The sequence below is a fragment of the Talpa occidentalis genome, unplaced genomic scaffold (genome assembly GCF_014898055.3).
Source record: "Talpa occidentalis isolate TD23 unplaced genomic scaffold, MPIMG_talOcc4v2.1 talOcc4.7, whole genome shotgun sequence".
Lineage (NCBI taxonomy): Eukaryota > Metazoa > Chordata > Mammalia > Eulipotyphla > Talpidae > Talpa > Talpa occidentalis.
Window position 1 is genome coordinate 40,003,054 of NW_023605083.1, and position 25,506 is coordinate 40,028,559.

General features: G+C 58.4%; 1 protein-coding gene across 2 annotated transcripts; it reads right to left on the bottom strand.

Annotated features, from left to right (window-relative positions):
* Positions 1–900: 900 nt before the first annotated feature.
* LHX6 (LIM homeobox 6) lies at positions 901–24,075 on the bottom strand. Of its 2 annotated transcripts, XM_037493666.2 has the most exons (10): positions 23,902–24,075; positions 22,671–22,742; positions 22,098–22,280; positions 21,614–21,735; positions 13,292–13,512; positions 10,860–10,960; positions 10,556–10,651; positions 10,195–10,369; positions 7,033–7,136; positions 901–3,092 (listed from the first exon to the last, which is right to left on the bottom strand). In XM_037493666.2, the coding sequence occupies exons 1-10, from the start codon at positions 23,983–23,985 to the stop codon at positions 3,072–3,074; spliced, it is 1,179 nt and encodes a 392-aa protein (XP_037349563.1). In that variant the 5' UTR covers positions 23,986–24,075; the 3' UTR covers positions 901–3,071. The 2 variants fall into 2 exon arrangements, with proteins under 2 accessions (XP_037349563.1, XP_037349564.1); XM_037493667.2 differs by lacking the exon at positions 7,033–7,136 and having other exon boundaries at positions 23,902–23,985.
* Positions 24,076–25,506: the final 1,431 nt, after the last annotated feature.

Below are 25,506 nucleotides of genomic sequence, written 5' to 3' on the forward strand. Positions count from 1 at the left end.
AGGGTTTCCAAACTGTTCTGAAAACAGAAAGTATATTCATGTAAAGAAATGCACACACATACCCGCAGCTGAGACTTTTTTCAAAGATACACATATAGCTGAATCAACATGTAATAAGTGGATTAGAAGAGCAGGAGGGCACAGACAGGGGGTCGAGTGGGACAGGAAAAAAACTACTAAGAAGGGACCTGCAGGGGCATTGACCACATACACCCTGAGCTGAAGTTCCGAGCAACTCTGCAGGGCCAGGGGGTGCGGTGGGGAGACAAGGGGGCAGCTGGAGGGGCCTCTGCATCTGACAGAGCCGCTCCCCTACTCTCCCTCCAGCTTTGGTTTGAACAAACTGTCCTGCCACTAAGTTCGCCCACCAGCACAGTGATGCACTCTCCCCCGAGGTGATGTGGCGGCTCTGGCACCCAGCAAGGCCAGCGTAAGACCCAGACTTGGCTGTGGCTGCAGCCCTGTTTCCTGTCCCACACATTCCTTTCTCTTCACAGGATCAGATCTCCCCCGTCTCCCAAACAAGCTCCTCTGTGCCTCCTCCCTGACCCTCCAGCACCACCTCTTTTGCGCCCCTTCGGTGAACTCATCTGCCAGGATCCAACTCCAGTGCCCCCACCCTGCCCCATGCCTGCCTCTCAGCACATTAGAAGGGTCCCTCTGTGGTGTGATCTCGGGCAGACCCGCTGGGCCTTCTCGCTGGCCAAGAGCCAGCCCGGGACCCAGCAGGGAGTGCGCGCTCCGAGAGGGCGGCCCCACGCAGCCTAGACGAAATTTGTGACACTCAGTTCACTGACCAACAAGCACTGCACTGTCCAGCAGCCCACATATTCCAGACGCCAGGGGCCTGAGTTCTTAGCCAGGGTGCAGGAAAGAAATGAAATTCCAGCATGTTCTGGATGTAAGTGCCAGCACTTCTACTTGCATTAACTTTATTTATTACACAAATAAGACATTTACAAAGCACAACATGAAAGGTATGTAACAAAACAGACATTGGTTTTACAAAAAAGTGCTTACAATTTTTTTTCCGTGTGTGTGTTCCCCCTTTTGTTTTGTATTTAAATAAATAGTCTTGATGGCCTGTGCGTTCCCAGGCTGCTCTAACAGGCTAGTGGAGACATGTCTGAACTGCAACATGCTACGACCATGTGATCCACGTGAGGAACAGACCCTGGGGGGAGGCTCAAGGCAGAGTGGGCACTGGGTGACCCCGGGCAGGGCTCGGCTGCTCACTTACCACATGGTTGCACATTGGATCATCGGGAGCAAAAATCAAAGGAGAGATTAGAGCTTCCCAAAGCCAGGGATCAGGCCAAGTGGCTCCTGTTAACATCAGCACCCAGTGCCGGGCCGGGTGACCTTATTCACTGGATGAGTTCTGAACTGAGCGGTACTGACCACATGCTGAGTAGAGCCTTCTCTTTGCCCGGAGCCAGCTAGAGCCATCTTCGGGAGGGATAGTAAGCAGGTTCCCTTCTTGGGCTGCGCCCAGGTCTAGCCCTCCTCTGGGTCCCAGAGCAAAGATGGCGCACAGGTTTTCCTTTTAAGTGCCCGCTGCAAGCATTTGAATTCTGAAACTTTATCCAGACTCAGAGAGAAAGAGTGCTGCATTTGATTTGTGATGTCTGCCATGGGCAAAAGAGGGACAGCCGATACATATGTACCATGAACTTGCTTTCCCAGTCCTAGAGTCTCCTTCCAGAAGCAACAGATCGGGTTAACCAAAGCAGGAAGGAGGATTTGGGCTAAAGCGCTTTCTAGCAGCCCCTAGTGGGAAATGCATCAGGACATCAAGTTTTTCTAAAGTGACAAGATAAGCTTAGGACAACGGGGCATCCCCTGAAAACATAAATCATGGTCTTGTGTAGCCCAAGCCCTTTTGTTTGGGATGGAGGAGTTGCAGCAGGCTAGTGTGGATGTGAACACAGCTGTTTGGCCGCTGTTCTTGGGAGGGGGTGGGGCCAGCTGGGGCAGGTTTGGTGGGAAGCCCAGTGCGGCGCTGGAGACCTGCACACTCACTAGGCAGCAGACACCCTCTCTCCACTCAGCGAGGGGTCCAGAATGAACATTCTCACTGACATTTCCCAGGGCTCCATTCCCAGCTCCCCAAGAGTAGTCCCCCCCAAGAAGACCTCGCCTAAGCACCACTATCAGGAGTCAACAAGTAGCCCAAAACGGTCCCTGATCCTAACCAGCCCAGACGTCCAAAAACGTCATCACCTTGTCCAACACCATCTCTGCTATGTCTCCACATAGTAGATGCTGGATGGCAGGTGGGACTAGGGCCTCCCCTCCCCATCCTGATTTTCTCTTTCCTCTCCCTAAAATGGCTAGTGTCTTTCCCAGTCCAATGAGCCCTGTCCTTCTTGATCTCTAAACCAAAGGGGGGGCCTTTGTCCCCACCCCACTTCCAGGCCCCACCTATGCCCCCACCTCTTGGTCTGGGCAGGCCTCCATTTCTGCCCTATTGGGCCCCTCAGGGTTGGTCAGTGTCTCTTCTCTCTCTGAATTAACTTGACATAACCAGACAGATGGAAATGATAAAATTAGAACATAGCTCTCCTTTGGGGACATCCCACAAACACTGTAGAGTTTTCCAGACAAAAGCAACAGAGTGGATAACATTGGGGGGGTTGCCGGCTATTCAGAATTCAGAGATGGTTCCAAGGAAGTAGTAAATAAAGGCCAATGTGGGCAGAAAGAAAACCTGTAAATGTGAAGGCTGTTGGCATCGCACAATTCAGCTCGGCCTTTTGCTATTGGAATCAGCTGAAGTTGAAGATGACTCCGTCTAAGTGGAAAATTCAGGCCGTTGTTTTCACTCTGATTCCCAGCTTCGGGGAGTCTGCCTTCCGAGAGGGGGACTCTCTGTGGTGCTCCTGGCGGGTTTGAGTCTCAGCAGAAGAGGGGAAGGCCAGGCACGGGGGCCCGGCTGGCTTCGGGCAGGATGGCGGACGAGGGGCGAAGGTGGAGCGGGTGGATCCCTGGAGGCGGCTCAGACACTGGATTTCAGCGGCTGAGGGGCAGCTGTGGGGCGCCCGCGGGCGGATGCGGAAGAGCCGGCAGCGTTAGTACTGAAAAAGGATGACCTGCAACAGGAGGGCGGGGAGGTGACTGAGCTGGGGTGCTGCCCCATCAGGCAGCCCCTCAAAGTCCTCAAAGCCATGGAAAACGAGGGTGGCTCAGGGTCCAGACCTGAGTTCAAATCCCAGCTCTGCCACCTATGTGCCACAGGCAACTTCATCCCTAGAGCCCGTTTCCTCAGCTGAAAAAAAAGGGGCGATGAAACCTCTTCCTAAAAATGGGGAGGCTGAGTGAGATGCTGGCCCTGGCCACAGAGCCTCCAGTCATGCCACGCAGGAGGCGTCCACTGTGCAGGTTCGGAGTCTCAGAGGGTCTACACCAGGCCTGCTGGACCCAGGCCTGGCTGCAGAGCCAGGTGTCATTATCGCAACGCCTCCACAGTCCAGGGCCACCACGACAGCAGTGCCCTGGGGGCCTAGACACCAGGCCACGGGCCCGGAACTTCAACTGCCCCAAGTCTTCACAAAGCCCAGGCAGGTGTGTGTCAGGTCTGACACACCATGAACCATCAGACTGTCTGCCCCTTCCCCTCTCCCCTTCCAACCAGCATGCCCAGCTGATCTCTCATTGCAGCCGCCATGCCAGTCCCCTGAGGCCCAGGTCAAGGCTGACCGGCTGTCTAGTCAATGAGATGTGCCTTTTCACGGGGTGCCGGGACATCAAGTGGGTACAGCCCTATGGCTGTTCTGTTTCCAGATCAGAATGTCCCTTGCCCAGATTGGAGCCCGTGAGGAAAGCCGCGACGACTATCTCTGTGACGGTAATAAGAATAACCAGCCCGCATGGGCACCTTCTGCGACCAGGCCCTGAGCTGGGCAACTTGCAGATGTTACTGCATTTACTCTCAGTGGTGGGAACTATCATGATGCCCATTTTGCTGATGCAAGTGCTGAGCTCAGAGAAGCTAATTGTGTTCCCAGGACTCACCGTGAGCAGGGGCAGAGCTGGGACTCAGAGTTGGCCTGACTCCAGAGTGCCCACAGCCTGGCCTCTCCCTTCTTCAGGCATGTTCTCCCAGACCCAGGGATGCCCAGCTTTGGGCTCTTAAGAATAACACTCTCAAGAGGGAAGGGCTTCAGTCGCTCCTTCTCATCAGTGAGCACCTGGCCCTGATTTCTGCCTTCCAAGCTCTGAAAGCATGGGGTTAGGAGACAAGGACAGGAAGAAATGTGGTTCTGGAGACTACAGGCGCATGTGGCCAAACTATGATGGGGTGGAAGGCGAGGGTGCTGCCCCGAATGCTAAGAGCCGTTCTCTTGGCCAGGCCAGGCTGATCTTGATGAGGGGGCTCAGGGCCCACCCCAGAGCACGAGGCTCCCCATAGCTAGGCTGGCTCAGGCTTGGAGGAACGGGGAGAATGCCCATACAGGCCTGCGCTGACCACAGACAGCCCACTGGGCCCCAGGGACTTGGCCAGTTGTGGACAGAAAAGGTCCCCTTAGAGCTGGCAGGAAGCCCTGGCAGTGGCAGTGGGAAGGAGGAAGGTCCTGAAGGAGGGAGAGAGACTTCTGCGGAGCTGCTGGATGTGAACTTAGAGACATGGCCCAACAAGAGAGAATTCTGGCTCAGTAGCAAAAGGCAGGGCCAGAAGTCTTCCATACCAACACTGCCTGGCCTGGCCGGCTCACCCTTCTCGCTGAGCCAGACACAACTGCAAGCTTAGCTGAGCATCTGGGAGACAAGGGCTCATCTCCAGGGGCTGCGCCCAGCCCTCGCAAGGCCCCAGGCTCCCTTCTGCCCTCCAGATAAAGCCCACGGCCCCGCGGGGTTCAGTGGTCCCAGCCCATGCTTATTTGACATCTGTCAGCATCACCCATGTGCTGGGACTCGGCCACATGAAACACTCTAAGGTCCTTGCCCCCAGCTCCCCCCAGCTCTCCCCTCGCCTCCAAACATGTTCTTCTCTCCATGTGGAATCCCTTCTCGTCCCCTGCTTCTCCCCTAGAGCTCATCACTCGCTTTTCCAGGTGCTCAAGGCTGCAGCCCTCCCTGCAGCGGTCCTGTCACCCTCGGGGGTGGCCGCTCGCCTACTGTTCTCAGCTACATGGTCCTTGAGGGCAGGACCGTGCCAACTGCCATGCAGCCCCTGGGCCAGGGGCAACCCTCGGCTGGACCCACCCATGCCTATGGTGAGAGCCCTGGCCTCACTGCTCGGTCTGAGCCTCGGCTTCTGCAGGTGTGAGGCAGAGTCACGCACAGTCCTCCTCCCAGGGAAGGTGTGAGGGGGAGGCCAGAGAGGGCACCATGGGAACTATAAAGTGCTGCACAGAATGAAGGGAGTACTGAACTGTGCAGGCTTCAGCATCCAGCAGATTTGCTGCCGCCCCGGACAAGTCATGTCCTTCTGAGCCTCAGCTAGCTTCCTTGTCTTTCCCATAAGGAAGCGATCCTTACGCCCATGCAGGGTTTGGAAGGTGTCAGACAGGGTGCGTAAAGCACCTGCTATGAACAGGGCAGTTGCTCAACCCACACCTGCTCTCACTGCGAGGCTGCATGTGTCCCAGGCGCGCTCGCCCATCCCGGGGTTCCACAGGACGCTGCGTTGAGTGCTATCATTTACTCACAAACGCATCTGTTCCACTAGGGCCAGCACCCCTGCATGATAGGCTTTCCCACTGAGCCCAGCACACAGTAGGTGCGCAACAGGAAGTGAAGTAAGAGGGGCTGTCTGGGAGGAGTGGCCCCTGCCCCTTGCTGCCCACCAGAATCCCACGGACAGGGCAATACTCTCCCAGGAACCAGGCCCCACCCCTGGCCTCCTGCCAGCTCTTGAAGGAGAGGCTCTGGATCTTCACACGCCCCCCGCCCACCCTGTGATTCTGAAGTATACCAAGACCCCGCTCTACCAGACTGGATGGCACCCGAGGACGCGTCCAGCCCCAAGGCCCTGGCCTTCTCTTCATGGCCCACACCCCTGCTGGGCCTACCTGAGGACCTCTCTACAGTGATGCCTCTGAAGGAGCTCTCCAGACCCCGGGACAAAGTCGGGACTCCTCTACCTGGCAGCCCGAGCCCATCTCTCACTGCTTTTGCCCCCAAGCCTGTGTGTGTGCCTGTCATGTTAAATGGCCCAGGATCCTGGAGAGCCACGGCGGCCTGTGCCGTCCCCCTGGACTCTCCTCACGGGCACGGACCAAGCTGTCCTCATCTCTGTGCTCCTGGAAACTGACTCGGGGCTGCGGACACGTGAGTCGGAACAGCAGATGTGGGCTGATAAAGGATTAAGTGAATGAATAGATGCACAGCTGCTCCTTCAGCCCATGTGCCCTGGCGCTACCTGGACCTCAGTTTCCCTATTTCTAAAATGAGAGGCTGTCTTAGAGGCCTGGCTTTCAAGGTTAATGAAGAGGTGGCTTGGAGCTGAGAGGGAGGTGGGGGCTACTCCCCTGCAGCCCCCCCCACCCCGCAGCCACTGCATCCTCTTTCAACCGCGTTATGAGTTGTAGAAAGACTGAGGAGAGGGTCCCAGAGCCGGGAAACAGCTTCCCAGCCTGGAGGGGTGAGGCCGAGGCCCCTTCTGGACGTTCGGTCCTAATGCTTTAGACAGCCGGAGGCCAGGACTCACAAAGCAGACCAAGGTCATCTGTGACCTGCTACCTGCCCCCGCCCCCAGCTGCAGACTCGCTTCCAACAGACAGAAATGGAAAGGCGTGAGAGCGAGGGGGCCGAGGAAGCACACGATGGGCACAAAATAACTCGATTCACCAATCTGAGCAAGAGACCACCACCACCCCCTATTGGGGCTGCAAAGAGGCCTTTGGCATGACCCCGCAGCAGAATGTGGGGCCGCCGGAGAGACTGCCCAGGAGTGCAGTGGGGCTCGAGTGTGCTGGGCAGAGGGGCTCTGCTCCGACGGGGCCTGGCGCTGCTCGTGATGAGGAGCACCAGCACCCACGCCCGGCACAATGGCCCCGACCCGCCCACAGCCCTCCTGGCTGCGTTTACCTTCTCGCCCCGATTGGAGAGCGGCCCATCCATGTCGGCTTTGAGGTGGACGGGGGGCGCGGTGTAAGGCAGCCGGCAGTGCACCTGCCCGCACTGTACCTGACCTGCGGACGAGAGGATGCCTTGGAGCCCACGCCTCGGTCTCACCAGGACCCCACCTGCCCCGTGAAACCCTGCGACCACCTCTGCCACCGACCAGAGGGGTGGCCCCGGACAGAACTTCCACAGGGCTGGCGATGGTGTTGCTGCCAGTCTTCGCAGAGTTCTGACACTGCCCAGCTCTCTGATAAACAAACCCTCATAAACGCATCCGGGCTGCCCATCTCCTACAAGCAAGGCTTTAGCCCCCTTCACCTTGGCTCCCGGGTCTCACCGAGGCTTTATGCCCACGCCTTCGAGGGCTCTGCACTGGGCGCCAGCATGCTTGGGTCGCTCGCCCTGCCCGTGCCGAGTACACGGCAACCACACCAGCAGCCAGCCCGCCCTCCCCGGCCTGCCACCCAGCTTCATTTTCCCTCCTTGGCACTTCCCATCACCTGGCTCAGGGTGTATTTTTATGGCTTACTGAGATTGCCTGTCTTTGCCAACGAGAAGGCAAGATCCCGGGAGAGCAGGGATTTTTCTGTTTTCTAGACTGGAGATCTGTGGGGCTTTCCAGTGGCTAGAATGAGGCATGGCATCGAGCAGGTGTGCTCTGGGCCTGTTCGACAAATCTCCTATCCTTTCCCAACATCTAAAACTGCTGGACAAGGTCCCCTTTGTGTCTGACCCAAATCTCTCATGTTGCAGCCTCTTTACCACTGTCGTGGAAAAGCCCACGGCCCTTCTCTCCCCCCTACACTTCCTCTCTCTGGTGACAGAGGGGCTTATAATTGATACATAACTTGGACAAGTGTCGTTCTGAGTTACAGCCCCTTCATTTGCAGAATAATAGCAGCTGTATGAGTTTTTTTATTAGATGACAATTTTTTATTAACCCATTTACACTTACTTTGGTTGATTTTTATTATATTTATTGCTCTAATGTTGAATTACACCACGGTGTACGGCTCAGGGCTATAGGTTTACCCTCAACAATTGCATGTTATTTCACCACACCCACCACCAAAGCCCCAGTAATCTGCCATCAGATCCATTGGGGGTTCTTCACCTGGGGTGCCTCCCGGGGTTCAGGAACGGCCTAAGATTACACAGAAAGCTATGTGTGTCTGTGCATTTTCCTGGGGTCTGGTTCCAAAAGTTCCTTATCAAAATCCAAACTCTAAGGTTCCAGACAACTCAGGATCCAGTGACATAAGTAAACAGCGAAGCAAAAAAAATTTCTTTCTGGTTCTAAAATTTTCACCAACTTCCCAGCTCAAAGGCTTCGAAAAAAGCAAGACCCCGTCACTTTACTGCAAATCCTAACCCTCAGACGACCTCAGTCTCAGCAGGATATGACAGGTCCAATTGCTCTCCTGCCCCAAGCTGGTCCACCTCAAGGGGGAAGAGCAAAGGGCCCCTCAGTCGCTAGTCTAGCCGTCAAAGATAGACCTGGGCGTGGTCAACCTAGTATGTAGGCAGAGTCCTGGCATGACCCTGGAGACCATGGCCTCCCTCCCACTGGGCTCAGCCAGATCCAGCCCAACTTCACAGCAAGTGCGAGCTGGTTTCCAGACCCCTGCTACCAAGAGAGGCCTGGCCCCTGTAGCCTCTAGCAGATAAACTAGATGTTTAATGGGCTCTTTGCAGCCTGAACACAAGCCACTGTTCAGTGAGGAAAGGGAGAAAAAGTCCCTCCTACTGAGCAGATAGCTCAGAAACAGAATAGTACAGAGACGTGGCCTCCAACTGGCAGCGAGGCAGGACTCTGCTGTCCCAGCACAGGCAAACAGCACCAGCCCCACCACACACAGCAGCTACGACCGACCCAGAACTGACCAAACGCTGGAGACTCGAAGCCAATGACCTCCCCTGACACTCGCAACACTGCCCTGAGATAGGTATTCGGATGGTCTTCCTTTCACAGAGGAGGAAGCTAGTCCAACATCACACCGCCAGTGAGTGGCAGAAATGGGGCTTAAAGACTGACGGTCTTGATCATTAAGGAATGCTGCTCACGCTCACTTACTGTGCTCCACGGCACGGTGGCCTCTGGTGTTTAGAAACACAATTTGCACGATGACACCCAGCAGGAGCTCAGTAAGCCACAGCTCTCTCTGACCTCCCTTCTCTCCCTTTTACTTGGAGCGGGAGAAGGAAGGATTTGAGTTTGTGAGTAAGGAGTGGCCAATTCTACTTTCCTAGTCACGCCCAGTCTTGAGGAAACAATCAAAGGGGAAAATCAACTCAAAGAGGGAAAAATCTGTGACAAGCACCTGCTCAATAGCAGAGTCACTGAATGCTCATCCCCCAGAAATGCACAAATCCACTTCCTCTCTCCTCCAGGTTCCTGCTCAAAGGTCACACCAGCAAGACCCACATTCCACACACCCCCATGGTGCTGGGTGCCCACTGACATGCCAGCCTCCCTCCTTGATCAGTTTATTGTCTCCCCACCCATCTCCTGGACTGTGGCCCGTGGAGCACACACGCTTGGTCTACTGTCTTCTCTGTCACATCTGAGTGCTTAGGACACAGGCCACGCAGAACGTATTTACCAAATACATGCATGGAATCGCCAACCCTGGGAGCTAGGCACTACGAACATCCCAGTTTACAGATCAGGAAACTGAAGTTCAAGTAGATCAGGTGGTTTGCCCAGGGCCTTTCAGCCCTGGCTACACGGCCACCCTGACCTGTGTAACTAATCCATCCTCACCAGGAGGCTTCTCCCGCCAAGGCCTGCCCACATGTGCGGCCAGCGCCGCCTGCCATTCTCATGTCACTGTCCCTACTCCTACAGCTCAGCACCTGCTCCCCATCCTTGGGTCTCAGCCTGTCGCCTCCCCCACCGGGACGCGGGCTCTACCAGGACAAGACCGTGTCCATCTTGCTGTCTCCCTAGTCCCCGGCCGGGGCGGAGGTGGGTGCCTGGAAAGCACGTCTGGACGGGCCCTGCAGCTGGCCTGCGCCAAGGGACCGTGGTTCGAGGGACAAGGAGCGTCCACGCCCTCCTCCCCAGCCCGCCGCCCACCCCTGCCCCCCAGGTCCGGGGGGCCGGGGGTCCTCGCGGTCACTTACTCTCGATGTAGCCGTGCAGGGTGACCATGCGCGCCCGCTCGGGGCTGCTGAACGGGGAGTAGTGGATGTCGTCGGAGAGGGCTGAGGGCAGGCGGGACGGCGGCGCCCCGGAGGGCGGCACGGGGTGCTGCGGCGTGTGCTTTTTATGGCGCGCCCGGCAGTTTTGAAACCACACCTGGAACGACAGCCTCGGAGCTCAGCCGCGCGGGGCGGGTGGACGCGCCGCGGGGGCCGGACTCAGGAGGAGCCGCCGCCGCGTCGCAGCCAGGCAGCCGCGGCCACGTGGGCCGGCCCCGGGCGCCGCCCCCTCGAGGCCCCGCCCCGCCCCGCGGCCCCGCCCCCCGCGGCCCGCCCGTCGCACCTGGATGACTCTCCGGCTGAGGCCCGTCATGTCCGCGAGCTTCTGCAGGGTCTGCGCGTCGGGGTTGTTGTCCTGCGCGAACTGCGCCTGCATCACCTGCCCGCGCCGGGAGGGGCGTGAGGCCCCGCGCCGGGGTCGCCGGGACCCGGGCCCAATCAGACGCGCCGGCGCGGAGGCCACGCCCACACGGCTGCAGCCCCGCCCCTCCTCCCGCGGGACCGGCGGAGGGGCGGGGCCAAGAGGGCCCGAGCCCCGCCCACCAGAGGCCCCGCCCCCGCCCGGCCCCGCGCCGCCCGCCCGGTACCTGCAGCTGCTCGGCGGTGAAGGACGTCCGCGCGCGCTTGGCGGGCTTGGGCTGGCTGTCCTGCTCCGAGGGCACCGCCCCCTCCAGCGTGAGGCCGTTCCCTGGGGGCGACAGAAGCGGCTGACCACGCGTCCCCATCTCTTCTAGTGGCTGCCTGGAAAGGCCGGGGGTGGGGGGAGCTGGTCCCTGGAAGGGTCAGGAGCGCAGTTGGCTGGAAGCGGGGATCCCCCGGTCCTAGTCCCGAGCTCGGTCTTTGGGGAGGGGCTTTTGTTTCTGAGAGTCTGCTCAGAGGCGGACTTCTCCCTGTACTCACATCCCCGAGGACGGAGGACATTATCCTCGCTTCGTGGCAGGGGAAAGAGAAGTTCAGAGAACTCCAGGGCACCTCGACCTCACGCTGACCAAGGCCAGGGCTCCCAACAGGGCTCCCCGCTGCTGACAGCTAAATCTCGGGGAGCAAAGGCTGGCGTCGCTGAGAAGCCAGCAGTTTCCAGAACCCGGAGCCCAACGTTGTAAAGGGGTGGAACGGACAAGTCTGGAAGGATCTGCATTAAGGTTGTCAGCTAGGGTTACCCGGGAGGGATAGGATGCTGGAGGCTGTATCTTCAATATTTCTCTAACTTTTGAGATTTTTTACAATAATCCTAAGTCCCTTTATTTCTCTCAGGTTTAATTTTGTTAACTGTTGGATAGTTAGTTTCCATTTCTATTTCTTTTGCCAACATACAATTCCATTTCCATTTTAGTTTTTTAAGATCTCATTTTTTCAGAATACAAAAGTAATACCTGCTTCTTCGCAAAAGCTCAGAAAATTCAGATGAGCACAATGAAGAAACTAAAAATCACCAGTACTCCACCACTGCTCACCATTTATTGTTATTTTTAAATAGGAAAAAAACAAACAACCCAACACATCTACACTATACATATACACCAAAATATAGAGAGGTGGTGGCATTTGGAGTGACCTTTATTTTCTTCTATTTTCTTTCTTTCTTTTTCTTAATTACCGTGTCTCATTTTCCTGTGATAAACGTGTGTGTTTAAGTTTCAAAAGTATAAACGTGATCAAAACTGAGGGCTGATCTGTAACGGAGATCAGAGGCTGAGCCATCAAGTTCTGTACATGGTAGGAATCTGGGGTTGGGTGTCACTGCGAAAGCTATTGGGTGGTCCTGGTTGATCCAACTGAGAAGGAGCCTGGGTTCACTGACCCCCCAAGGTGTGGGGAGCCCTGCCTCCTGGGTCTCCATCCCAAGTGCCACTACTGGCTTGCCCCCACTGCAGAAATCTCCACAGCACCCCTGCTTCACTTGCTCCCTACCTAGGTACACCCTTGGGGTCTTGGGGCCCCAGGGGTGGGGCTGGCACTTTATGGTGTTAGTGGCTCTAGAAGAACAGAGAGGACAAGGACTGGAGTGCCTGTTTTCTTCAACGGGAAAATGAAACTCAAAAAGACAGCTACATCCCAGCAGCTTCCCGCTCAGGGAGCTCTGATTTAAATACTCTGGAGCTTGGCAATAGGGTGGTAGGGCATGGTGGCTATGAGCCTGGGCTCTGGAGTCAGGCAGTCCAGACCGACTAGTCTAACCTTTGGCAAGTCACATACTGAAGATGACCTCTGCCTCATCTCTAACATGGGGAGACACCATCTACCCCAGTGGGTTGTTGTAAGGATCACATAAAACAATCCATGTTACAGAAAGGTAGCAGCTTCCACAGGCCTGGACAAGAAAATTACGGAAAGGGGCCCAGCCTTGGGTTGTATTCCAGCCTCCATTCTTCCCATCTAGCCCCCAAACCACGTGTGCCCTCACACTCCCTAGAAGACCAGGACCCTGGGCTCATATGTCTTGTGGTATCACAAGAGGAGTTTTGAGGATCATCCTAACCCAACATCCATCTTGCACAGATAGGGAAACTGAGGCCATAGAGGAAAAACTGAGGCCATAGAGGCTGGCCATGCCGAAATAGCTGGGGTCTCCAGACCCAAAGGCCAGGATGACACCCCACCCCCATACTTCTGGCTTGGAGCTGCTGGGGTGGGATTTGGGAGAACAGGGTCACAGCATCCCCCCAAGACTGGCCCAAGCCTGATTCCAAGGAGCAGGGGCTGATGAGCCCCCCAGACCAACAGGAGGGGTAGGCCACTGAATCATCCCTGCAGCTTAGTCCTGGATTTACAACACCTGGGCTCGTCTATCTTTGAGAGGTCTTATTAGCCCCGTTTTCTACAGATGGGGAAATCGTTTCCAGGGACCAGCAGTGACTTCCCAAGCAAAAGGCAGAGCCAGAAGGGCTTGCTCCTTGCTGGCGGCCGGCGGCTCCACTCCCACACTGTCTCCAGGTGATAAGGCGCTGGGGGCAGGGACGCTTGGGAGAGGGCTGGGGGCAGGGGTGCTGGCTGGGTGCTGGGCTGGGAGGGTTGGTACCGTTCTCTGCGGCCCTCTTGAGGTTCTCGATCATGGTGTCGTAGTGGATGCGGCACAACACCTTCTCCTCCACCAGGCCAAACTCCTCGCCCGTGGACAGCTGGCGCTTGCAGGAGAAGCAGGCGAAGCAGGCCAGATGGTAGGCATTGCCGCGCGCCCGCCGAACCCAGTCACTGGCGTAGATCTGTCGGCCGCAGCGCGCGCACTTGGTCCCAAATCGGCTAGAGAGCGTGGGCAGGGAAGAGGGTGGCAAATTTAAATAAGCTCCTTCTCCCTGCCTCCAAGCCCCGGTGGGCTGCCAGGACCCCCAAGCTCGCTCGCTCGCGCTTTCTCTCTCTCTCTAATTTCCCTTTGCCCAGATTCACACCCCTCTCCCCCAATCAAGTGCCCACCTAGAAGGGGAGGTGGCAAGTGGTTTTTATTTTCTTCTTGATGCTTTTCTGAGATTTCTAATTTTTCTGCAACGATCGCTCATATTTATATGTAACATTGGTCTGCTTATTAATATGTGTTGGGGAAAACAATAACAGACAAATGGTTTAGCACTTATCATGTGGCCGGCAAGATTCTAATGTTTTTTGTTGATTATCCCAAATAATCTCCATTTTGCAGATAAGGAAAATGGAGACCAGAGAGGTAAGGTAACTTGCACAACGTCACACAGCTTGCAAGGACAGAAACCGGAGCCAGTCTGACTGCCGAGCCCGGTAAACTGTACCACAGCCGAAAAGAGGCTCCGAATTTCTTGGAATCACGGATATGCACTTACTAGTTTTGTGATTCTGGCAAATTGTTTAACTCTGAGTCTTTCCCTTGCCTTCAGCAGAATGAGATAACAACAACAATAACTACACAGATGGGTTTAGTGCTTTGCAGTCTTTAGAGCACACAGCTAGTTCCAGACTCTGGAGCCGCATGATATTCAAGCAGCAAATGTTAAAAAGATTTTTTTTTTAAAGGACCCCCTATCAACTGCTCCCTTCCCCTTAATCTTTCCTCTCTTCCCCACTTCCCTACCTTTTAGTGGCCCGGCTATTGGGGTGCCACCCCCAGAGGCCCTCCCCCTGTCCAGAAGTCAGCCCAAGCCTGACCCCTGAGCACCGAAGGTGTGTTCTTTAAGTGAGGGAACCCTGAGCCCAATCCTCTGAGCCTCGGTTTCCTCTGGTGCACACCCTATTTCTGGGACTGGGGCCATGCCTCAAGCAATGCCTCAAACTTAGAACCCAAATCATACACACCGCCCCCTCCTCGCTTAGTCCCACAGCCAAGCACTCACCAGGTGCTGTGTGTCCCTTTCCTAAGTTCCCGGGGGTCCATCTCCTGCTCTCCAGGGTCAAGGCTGCCCTTCCAGGCCAGGCTCCAAGCGCACACCCCTCACCCCTCACTGCCAGCCTCCCCCTGGTCTCCCTGTGCCCACCACCGGCTCTGCCACCAGCACCACTGGCAGAGTTTGCCGCACGCACATTGACTCCTGCTCTTGCCCCCGCTTAAAATCCTGTGCTGGCTCCATTCTACTGCCACGATCTGATCCACGATCCTTGGAGTTTACAAAATCCAGCGGAACACACCCTCTCAGACGCATCTCCTTCCCAGCCTTCCTTAAGCTCCTCCACCCCCTACCCAAGCAAGAGCCCCTGGTCAGCCAGAGGGGAAGGTCAGTCCCAGCTGTTCGTGCCTGCACCCCCGCAGCACTTTCCCACTCACGGCGTTTGCACTGGCGGTTGCCACTCCCACGCGCCCTCCCTGGTGTCCCTGGCCCCCAGCACCGCCCTCTCTGCATTGATCACATTGGTTTGGTAAAGGCAGATTTCTTGGTGCGCCCTTCCACGTCTCAGATTCCTGGGAGAGGAGCAAGAAGATTGGCCTCTGTGTGGCCAGGGCCAGCGCACTTGCATCCCTACCCCAGGAGCCTGCAGAACTGTCTGTCAGTGTGTGCAGGAACCTTCCCGGCCAGCGTGCTGGTTACAGTCCCGCCTGCCTTGGGAAATGCAAGCAACTGCTGCTTGAGCAGCCCCAGCTCCCAGACGTACCGCCAGCCACTCTTAGACTAGGAGCTAAAGGGCACCCTGTCTCTGGCAGTCAGGGTGTGTGTCTTAGCCAGGCCAACCACCCTCCTAAACAGAAGCATTCCCGACCTGGGATACTTGGCTTCCTCAGGGAAGAGTCTTAGATAGTCAGTGCTTGCGTTTGCAATCCCTCAGTAAAGGGGACAGGAAATCACTTTGGCCACCCCAGCCCACTCCAACCCTGGTGCACCCTGGGTTCTGCCCCCCACCCCAAGAGTAGTATCCAGATTGGGGGGTCCTTTCTGGCCTCCAGGAGGAAGAAGTGACCGCCTAGTACAGTGACCTGCAACCCCTTCATTTCACCCCTCATGTTGGGCTTCGTGTACCCACTTTGCACAAGTGGAATCAGAGGTTCAGAGTGGGCAAGTCACGAGCACAGGACCACACAGAGGGTGGGTTCAGAGTTGAGGTCCCCTCCCAGGCACAGAAAGACCTAGAACCTGCAGAAGCAGCCGCACATAAATGAGTAGAACTGAGTCCTGGTTGCATGCACAGGAAAGGAGCTTGGTCTGACCAAGTCCCGTTCACACTTGGGACCCTGGGTTCTGGAAAATCCCACACAGATCTGAGATCCAGACTCTCCCAAAGGTGGGAAGTGGTTATCAAGGAGTCAAGTGCCCGGGAGGGGAAGGTCCTGGCCTTCAACAACCCATGTGACAGGGCTGCGGGTCTGGTCTGTGGTCTCCACAGCAAGGTCTGTGCAGCACCAGAGGGTAGTCCGGGTCCTGAGTCCTCAAGTGCTTGGCTCTACGGGATTCCTTTTTGTGTGTGTGTGCCAGGGAGACACCCAAGACTCCCATGCACCCCTGATCTCACCCCACCAGTCCCTGACACCCGGCTACGTTCTTCTGAGCCTAGGCTGGCCGCTCACAGTGCTCCATTCTCTCGCTCCGAGGAGGGCGCCACCAGTCACCTCTCAGGAACTTCATACCCTCCGCAGGCCACCCCAAATGCCAGGGTTTGTCCCCAGCCCTAGGATCTCCCTGTGCTCGCCATAGCTCAACCCAGTCAACGGAAACCGTCCTCTTGCTGATCTTTGGGTGAACGGTGGTCTGGAGGGGCATCATTAGGCAGCCTTGAAAGCAGTTTGGCCGCAGCAGAAACTTGTCTCCTGCTCAAGCCAGGGGTGAGTGGCACAAACAAGGATCACAAGGGGGTTTATAGATCGAGGCTCCGATAAACCAACAATCCTTCCCAGGCGGGCTGCAAAGCCAGAGCCACCGATTCCAGATTCCGGAAGCAACGAAATCGGCAGCAAAAACAACGAAACTTCCAGAAAGGGGAGTTCGAGAGCTGCAAAGGCAGCGCCAAAGGGATTAGGGGGCGTCACAATCCCCACCCCAAGCTTAGGTGCTCCTCTCCTCGGACTCTGGGGGCAAAGGTGCTTTGGGGGTGCAGAGGTGTGAGGCAGAGACCCCTGCTTCTGGACAAGAAGAACCGGCGGGGCTGGGCTGGGCGCTGCACACCTCCTTGCGCTGCCTCCCCGGGAAAGGAGCAGGAGTGTCCCGCGCCCAGGCTGTGCGGGAGGAGCCGCGCGCCCGGGACCAGTGGGCGCACCTGCCTGGCCTCCAGCCCTGGATCCCGGGGAGTCATCTCACGTTGGAAGAATGAATCGCAACGGAAGAGCCCATCGGAGTTTCATTATAATCCCTACCCCGTTATGCAGCCCCCCTTTCTGTATGAGGAAGCGGACGTTGGGGCTGGGAAGGCCAGCAGTTAGGGAACCAGCGAGCCGGTGCCGAAACTCAAACCAGAGCTCACTTAGATTCTGAGTTCAGGGCACTCTCGGGGGGCATTGGAGGCGGAGCCTTCTCAGCCAGCTGTTCCTCTCTAGGCAAAACCTTAGGGGAAGTCAGAAAAAAAACAGAACCAGCAATTAAGAGGTTAAAACGCCCTGCCTCGGAGGTCCCTGCCCGAGGCCCCTCCCCCTGAAACCCGCTCTCAGCTCCCCCAACATCTGTCCCCCAACAGCTGGCGGTTGCTGGGCCGCGTTCTGCCGCGGTGGGGGGCCGCTTCCTAGCTCTGAGGGTCCCCTGGGACTCTCACTCTTGGGGGGGGGGTGTTTCTCCCCACTTAGGTCAGAGCTTTTGCTCAAGGGTAGAGGAGAGAAAGCTGAAGGTTTGCCTTAACCAGCAGGGCACAAAAACCTCAGGGGTCCTTGGCCCAGCCCTGGGCACTCTCTGAACCCCAAGCCCCATCAAGAGGAGAGGTAGTTAACTCTTTACTCCCCACCCCCCTGGTCAAAAGGCCAAGGGCCAAGGTGGCCTGATCTTGGCAAAGTGGCTCAAGTCTTGGGCCTATGAGAAGGTTACCCCTGCCCTAGCACTCCCAGGGCCCGCACAGTACTGCTCCCTATGTGAAGGCAACCAGTGTGGGCAGGGAGTCCGGGGCCAGCAGAGCCTGCTTTTGCCAGCTCCAGACCCCACCCTGCACTGAGGGGCTCTGACAATCTGACTGTCAAGGAGCCAGGCCCGGGCTGCAAGCTTCCCCTTCTATAATCCTCAGTTTCCCCTTCTATAATGTGGGTGTTCTGCAAGTAGTACATGTGCAGGGTGGATCTGAGGATTAAATGAATGGAGCAAGGAAAGAGTTAACACAGTTCTGCTGACAGGGGGCCTCACCCTTGCCAGCCCCTCTTGCAAACAAACTCTGTCTCTTTCTCTGTCTCTCCGTCTTTCTCTCTGTCTCTCTCTGTCTCTCTCTCTATCTCTCTCGCTCCCCCCTCCCTTCCTCCCCCATCTGGCCCTGGGCTTGTCACTTCCCCCTCTCCTGGGATACAGCCTTCCCAACTATGTGCTGGACAGGGTGCTTCAGGAGAGCAAGGTTGCCAGCAGGCCCTGCAGACCAGCCCATGCCCCCCGGGGGTGGTTGGTGGGTGGGAGGAAATTGCCTGTGGTTGTGGTTGCTGAGGGCAGTGGAGACCTGAACTGGAGATATGCCCCCAAAAGGAATGCCGCTCCCCACACCCCTCCCCAGGACTTTTCTCCACTTCTTGGAAGAAAACGGAAAGAAAAGTGGTCTTAACAGAAAAGTGAGGGAGTTAAAAGCAGCCTCATATTTCCCTGGTGGTGATAATTTTTTTCTGCTCGGACTCAGAGAGTGCGGGAAGTTGGGAATTTGGTGGAACGCATAATTGGAGGGAGAGTTGGAGAAACTGAGTCAGAGAGGTCCAGCAGCCTTTCAAAGGGCACACAGCCGGTGGAAGGCCAGCCCCTCCGACGATGCCAAGGAGCCAGGGGCAGCGCTAGACCTCTAGACTGTCCCCAGGCTCTGCATGGGACCTTCGCTGCAGGGAGCTCCCTGCCCAGGCTTCCCGAGGACACTGCCAGGGGACACTGAAGGAAGCCCCATGGGATGGTGTCCCAGAGGGGAGAGCTGGGGCATAGGAAGGAGGAGGAGAAACCCTTCCCTGGACCTGAGACCAGAGGCCCACAGACACCCCCTGGCAGCACCCGGCTCCCCTCCGTGAGAGCTAGCTCACTGCTTCCCACCCCCTCCCACCGGGTGATCTTGACTTCTCTTCCAGCAGAGAGTGCCAGTCCCTACGCCACCAGAGGCTCCACCCCAGGCCGCAGGAGACAGAGACCTAGAGACTCTCAGTGGCTGGCTCCTCCCTGGCCTCCCACACCGCCAGGAGAGCCCCTGACAGCAGCCCCCAGAGGACACAGTTGTCCCCATCTGGGCTTCACTGGTTTTTTTCTTTCCCTTTTTGTGGGTTTTATTACTTTTGTTACAGGTGGGGCTCCCTGCAGGGAGCCCTGGGTGGGGCGAGGGAGGGTGCTCAGAAGGGCCAGGATTCCTTCCCTCATCTAGGGGAATGTGTGTTTTGACTCCCCTCATTTCCTACACCAAAAAAAAAAAACCTCTTTTAGTTTTGCTTTGGGAGCTCTTGTCACTGGAAAAGGAGTAGTGCTAAGAACCTGCAGCTCAGAAATAACCCACCCAACCCTTTTGAAACTGCTGGAGGAAATGCCATCCGGGGGTCGTGCCTGGCATCCCTCTGCGGTGCCCGGTCAGTCCCCTGCTATTTCAGGAGCCTCTGCTGAGCCTTCCTTCCTCCACTGAACGCTTGGCTGCCCTGAGGGCAGAGAGATGCAGTGACTTGCCCAAGGTCACACAGTGATTCAGTGTTGGCCCAGCGGAGCCCGGTCTACTTTCGCCCACAAAGTTGTCCACCCAATGCAGTGAAGAGTGGAGACTCTGAACAGTGGAGTCAGAACCCAAGTTTTGCCTAATCCTTCCAGGTCTAGTAAAGCACAGCGTCCAGGTCCTGCCGGGCTTGAGAAGCATGTAGCTCATGGGTTTGTAAGGTCCATTGTCACCAAGATTGCCAGCAAGGGGGGGGGGCAGCCCTGCCTTACAGGAGATACCTTCCTACTGGTTTGTCCAGGCAGGAGCCCTGTCCCGCTAGCTGATGTGCCCAAGAAGCCCCTAATCAGCAGCTGGCTGGTTTTTGAAAACTGAAGTCAGGCCTAGAACAGGGAGGTGGTGAGACAGGGTCTCTATCCTCCATTTCCTTCCCACAGTCAGAGGAGACAGTGGCGGGAGACGTCACACGCTGGTTACACAATGATAATCCCCTCTGACATCCACACGCCAGCAGTCCACATCCAGAAATCCACATTCACATCCCACCCTGGGTTGAGGCCTTAAGCAGGAATGCCCCCTCAGAGGAGAGGAGAGGGTGGGCGGGGGAATGATGGGATTTCAGACTCCCTAGCCTCTCACCTCCTGGTCCCTGTCCAGATACAATCTTGTCCTGACCGCCTTGCGCGCGCGCACGGACACACAAAGTCCCAACACTCACATGTAGACACACAGGCTCCCACATGAACTAAGAGACAAAAGCTTGTCATTAAGGGGCACACCAGCTGTCTGCACACCCCTGACCCAGCTGGGTGATGAATTCCCCCAGATCCAGACAACACAGAAACACGCACTCTCCTCGAAGGCTGAGTCCAGGCCCCCAGGTAACCGCCCCCCCCCATGTAGACCTTTTCACAACCATGCACAACAGAAGTCACTTCTCCAACCCTGCCCACCCTGGCTCCTGAGGACCCCAGCCTAAGGCTGCAGGCGTCCCCCTAGACACGTGTCCTCTCATTCCTAGTCCTGGGAGACTCAGTGCCAGGGGCGGGGGGCCGGCATGGCCTTCCACCACATTCCTGACTCTCAGGGCATCTTTCTGAGTCTAGGGTCTTCCCAGGAAAATGAAGCCATGACCTTGCCCCAGGCGCGGATGGAAAGGATGTCTGTGGCTGGGGCAGAGCAGAGGTGCTTTCTCCACTTCCTGAGAAAGTCTTCGGGAACCAGACATCCCTCCCAGGAACCCATCTCACCCCATTCTCCTTAGACTTGGTAGCCCTGGCTAACTTTGCCCGGTCAGGATCAAGCGGCATCCACTGTGCCTCTGACCTCGAAGTGACCTCCACACCGTGACCCAGTCAGGCCGGAGCCACGTGCTTAGGAGCTCGGGCGCTCTGGAGGGAGGGCCGCCCTGCTGCAGAGAGCTGCCTGACCCACGCTGGCGCTCCGTAGCGCCATTCAGGGTCCTGCCTGCCTGTCCCATCTCAGTGCCTGCCTCAGCTGCCCGGAGTGAGAGCCCAGACTCAGAGAGGATGAAGCTGGGCCCAGAATGACGACGGGGCTGGGCCTGGGCCGGAACAGGACCCCAGACCGCAAGGACCCTCGAGCGACACCAGTGTCTGAACTGAGCCAGAGATGGAGTGAGACAGGGGATTGGCTCTGAGGCCAATGCCAAGTGAGTGCTTGGGGACAGACGAGCCCCGAGCTGGGAATGAAGTCTGGGTCCAGCCGGGACAAGAACCTGGAGCGCAGCTCCCACAGCCTGGCCTGGGAGAGACGACGCGGAGTCAGGGCTGGGGTCAGAGCAGGGCTGGCACCAGGGCCTGAGCGCCCAGGAGATGCAGCCAAATCGCGGCTGGGATCCGAGTGGGGTGAGGCCAGGGCCCGGTTTGCCAACTCAGCCGAGGCGCTTGAGGTCGGAACCGGAACCTGAGGTTCGGGCAGGACCCGAGACGGAGCAGGAGACGCGACCGAAAGCGACCGGGTGGCAGGAACCGGAGGCGGATCGCGGGCCGGGACCTGCGCCGGCCCCGCGCGCGGCCTGGAGCTCCTCGTCCGTGGCGCGGAGAGCCGAGCCGGGGGTGCGCCCGGGACCACGCGCCGGAAAGGCGCCTCCTCGCGCGCCAGGGCCTGCCTGCGGCGACACTGCGGGCCGGGCGCCGCAGCCTACCTGAAGTAGTCCATCTTGCAGAAGATTTCCTTGTTCTTGATGTAGCAGCTGTTCTGCTGCCTCAGCGACGTCCGGCACACGGAGCACTCCAGGCACCGCACGTGCCAGATGAGGTTGTTGACCTGGGGAGGGGGCGGAGGGGGGCGCGTTTCAGAGCCGGCCTCTCCTCGCGCGGGGCCCCAGCCTCCCGGCCCCATTTGCAGACAGAGGCGCTGGCGCTCAGAAGGTGTGTGTGACTTTCCTACTTTTCTTCTGTAACACTGAGGCTCAGGGGGGTGGAAGCAAATAAACTCTTGCCATTTTCCAGACGGGAACGGGGTGGGGGGGCGCATAGAGAAGCTAAGACTTGCTCAAGCCCCGCGCCCATGCGGGGGCTCAGCCAGCATTCGGATACGTGGACCTGGCGCGGGTGTTGCCTCCCTGCAGACCTCTGGGCTGCACCCCACACCCCGCCAGCACGCACGCCACCCCCGGCCTGTCTCACCTTGAGCAGATACCGGTCCAGGATCTCCAGGCCGCAGCTGGAGCAGATGTTTTTGCCGGCCGACGGCACGGAGGAAGCAGCAGAGGGCGGTGAGCAGACCGAGGGTGTGCTAGGCGTGCACGGAGAGGCCCGACCCTCGTCCTTGTCCAGAGCGCCTGCCAGGGCCTCGGCGTCGGACTGAGCCTGCGGCGCGCGCGGGGGAGAGAAGAGCAGAGCAGAGCTGCGGTGGGCGCCGGGCCGGGTGCCTGCCTAGCGGATGCAAATCTGCGAACCCGGCGCACCCGTTGACAACGAAATCCCCCGAGACGCCGCGCCCTGGGCGAGAGGACTAGAATGACAGGGCCCGTTGGAGAGCAAGGGACGGCTCCGACTTTTCACCTGAGCGTCCTGGATGCTGGGAGCGGCCGAAGACCACATTCCCTGCCAGAAGACCCCAAAACTCAGAGAGGGGCGGCTCCCTCTGGGAGCCCCCCCAGCGCATGGACGTAGGTTTGGGGCCAGAGAGCCGGGCCAGGTCCCCAGGGCCGGGCCGCCAGGAGACCAGGGGCGCAAGGCAGGGCCGAGCGAACTCACCATGGCGGGCGGCGCGGTCCCTTCAAGGCAGCGGGTGGTCGCTTTGCAGCCGGACCCTGGCTGGGCCATCACCTGGGGGAGGGGAGGGAACGGAACGCAGACGGCGGCGGCTGCAGAACTGGCTCGGCGCAGCCTGAGCCCAGCGCCTCCCCGCGCCTGTTATATAAACCCGCGCGGAACAATGAGTCCTAACTTTGTAGTGGGCATTTAAAGCCCTTCCCCACAAAAGCGGTGTCTCTCTAATGAAGCAATTTGAATTTGGATTGGATTTTTTCCCTCTCTCTCCCCCTCTCCCTGCACTTAACCCGTGGCTCTTGAAGTAATCGCTTAGTTCCCTTGCAATCCAAGCCTCGGAGGGGGAAAAAAAAACACGCGCACACACACAAACTACCTGCAATTAGAAATTGTCGTGAATGCCCAAGATAAGAGGTAGCCAGAGTGTCAATTCCAACTGTCAATCAGTGAGATCCATCAGGCCGCCCAAAGAATTGCAAATTTGATTTTTTAATGGTAGTAATTAAAAATCGAATTTTTTCTTCCTCCACCCGCCCCCCTTGCTCGCTTCCCTTCCCTTGCACAAAATGCAAAAAGGAGAAAAGAGAGAAAGAAAGAAAATAAAAAGGAGATGGGGGTGGGAGGGCGCTGGAGGAAAATAAAACCCCGAGCGCCGGGAGCATCAGCCCTGCCTGCCCCGCGCGCGCGGCGACCCCGACGCGGCGATGTGGACACGGAGCCGGGCGCCCTTCGGGGGCCGGCGTGAGGGAAACCCCGAGCAAAATGGGGGCGAAGTGGGGGGCGAAGTGGGGCCAGGAAGCGAGAACGGTCGTGCCCGAGGCGGCCCCGGCACCCCCGGCGCCCGCGCGCCCCTGGGACCGGCCCCGCGCCGGGCTCCCCGCGCCGCGCCCGCACGCGCCCCGCGCCGCGCTCTATCAGCGCCTATTCAGGCGGACAAAGCCCGCCGCGCGCCTCTTGATTCGCCTGTGTCTTTGCTAAATCGCTTTTTTGAGAAATTCCTCCAACATTTGCATAATGTGTTCCCGCTTTCCACGACCCCCCCGCGCGCCCGCGCGCGCTCCCACCCTCGCACACACACGCCCGCGGCGCCCCCCGCACCCTCCCCGCGCGGCCGCCGCCCCCCGGCCCGGCCCGGCCCGGCCCGGCCCGGCTGGGTCCCGGCCCCGGCCCCGGCCCCGGCCCCGGCCCGCGCGGATCCCGGCGCCCGCGCGCTCACCTGGTCGGCGGCGGGGCCGCCCTCGGCCGGCAGCCGGCAGCCCTCGGGCAGCGCCGGGGCGGCGCTCTCATGCTTCCAGTACATGGGCCGGGGCGCGGCGGGCGCGCAGCGCGGGGAGCCGCGCCGAGGGGGGCCACGGCCGCGGCGGGCGCACGGGCTGGAGCAGGAGCCGGAGCCGAGCGCAGGCGCCCGCCCGGCCGACCCGGGCCCGGTCCCCGTCCCCGTCCCCGCCCGCGGCTCGCGCGCAGCCCCGGCCTCCCTCGCTGCAGCCGCCGCCTCGCAAGAAGGTCCCGACAAACTTGGAGAGGCCCCCGCCCCCTCCTCCTCCCGCTCGCCCTCCTCTCCGCCCTCCTCCCGCGCCAGCTGCGGCGGCCGCCCTGCCGCTGGAGCCCCGCTCGGCTCGAGATGAGTCATGTGTGACCCGTCCCCTCCCCGCCGGGGGAGAGAACGCGCGGCGCGGAGCGACCCAGAGACGCGCGCGCAGAGACGGAGACACGCGGGGGCCCGGGCGGCTCGCCGAGGAGGCGCAGGGACGCGCGGGCAGGCAGGGGCGCGGCAGGCGCGGGTCCGCGCGGCCCTGGGCGCTGCCCCCCTTCAGGGGCACCCCGGGCCCTGGACACCCCGGGCCCCCGCGCAGGTACCGGTGGTCACAGAGGTGGGCGCCATCGAAAAGCACACATGATACTCTCGCCGGCGGACTTCCGAACACGGGTGTCCCTCCTGGTGTAAATAATTACCTGTCTGCACCAGGCACAGGCACAAGGTAGCCACACATACTTCCACACACCTGCACAGGTACCGCTCTGCTCCATCACCAGAGTGCGGCAGCTCCTGGGGACCGCATGGGATTAGAGTGGGGGGGACATATTCCTGGAAGGGGGAGGTTGTACCCCTGAATTCCCCTGGGAGGGATTGCTTGGGTCAGTCCCTGTTCCCCTCAGGATTTGCTGAGCCTTTCAGTTTAATGCCCATCTGGTCTTCTTGAGGGTCCGGCTGGTGGTGAGAGAGGTGGGGAAAGCAGGGAGGCCTAGACATTTAGACAGAAGACGCAGTCCCCGGACACACAGACACGAAACCCGCAACCTCAAAGACAGACTTAGACGCACTGACACCCTACAACGTGTACACACAAGTGGACACTCGCGGCCTCGGTCCCTGCGGCCTCGGTCCCTGTCTCCACCCACAAACTGAGCCTAGAGAGACACATGTAAATATACATCCTCTTGTAAAAACAAATATGCACGCTCAGACTTTGAGCCAGCCCTATAGACACCACGACACCCCACCTCCATCTCGCCACACATGCCATCATCTCCATAATTGCCCTCATTTACAAATGTAAACACCCCACACAACTGCTCTTACACTTGCTCACACAGCCACACTAGAGAACACGGACTCCCCCAGAGCTCCAGGCCCATGTAAAGCCTCATGTTCTCTCTCACACACCCACAGACATGCACACACATCCCTGCAGATGTCAAAATAACCATTTATAGCATTTATAGGCAGAAACAGCATCCACACCTCTGCAGACCCACCCAGGGTTCTCAATAGTCACAGCCTCGGGCGTGCACACACAGGCGCTGTGTCAGGTACACAGGT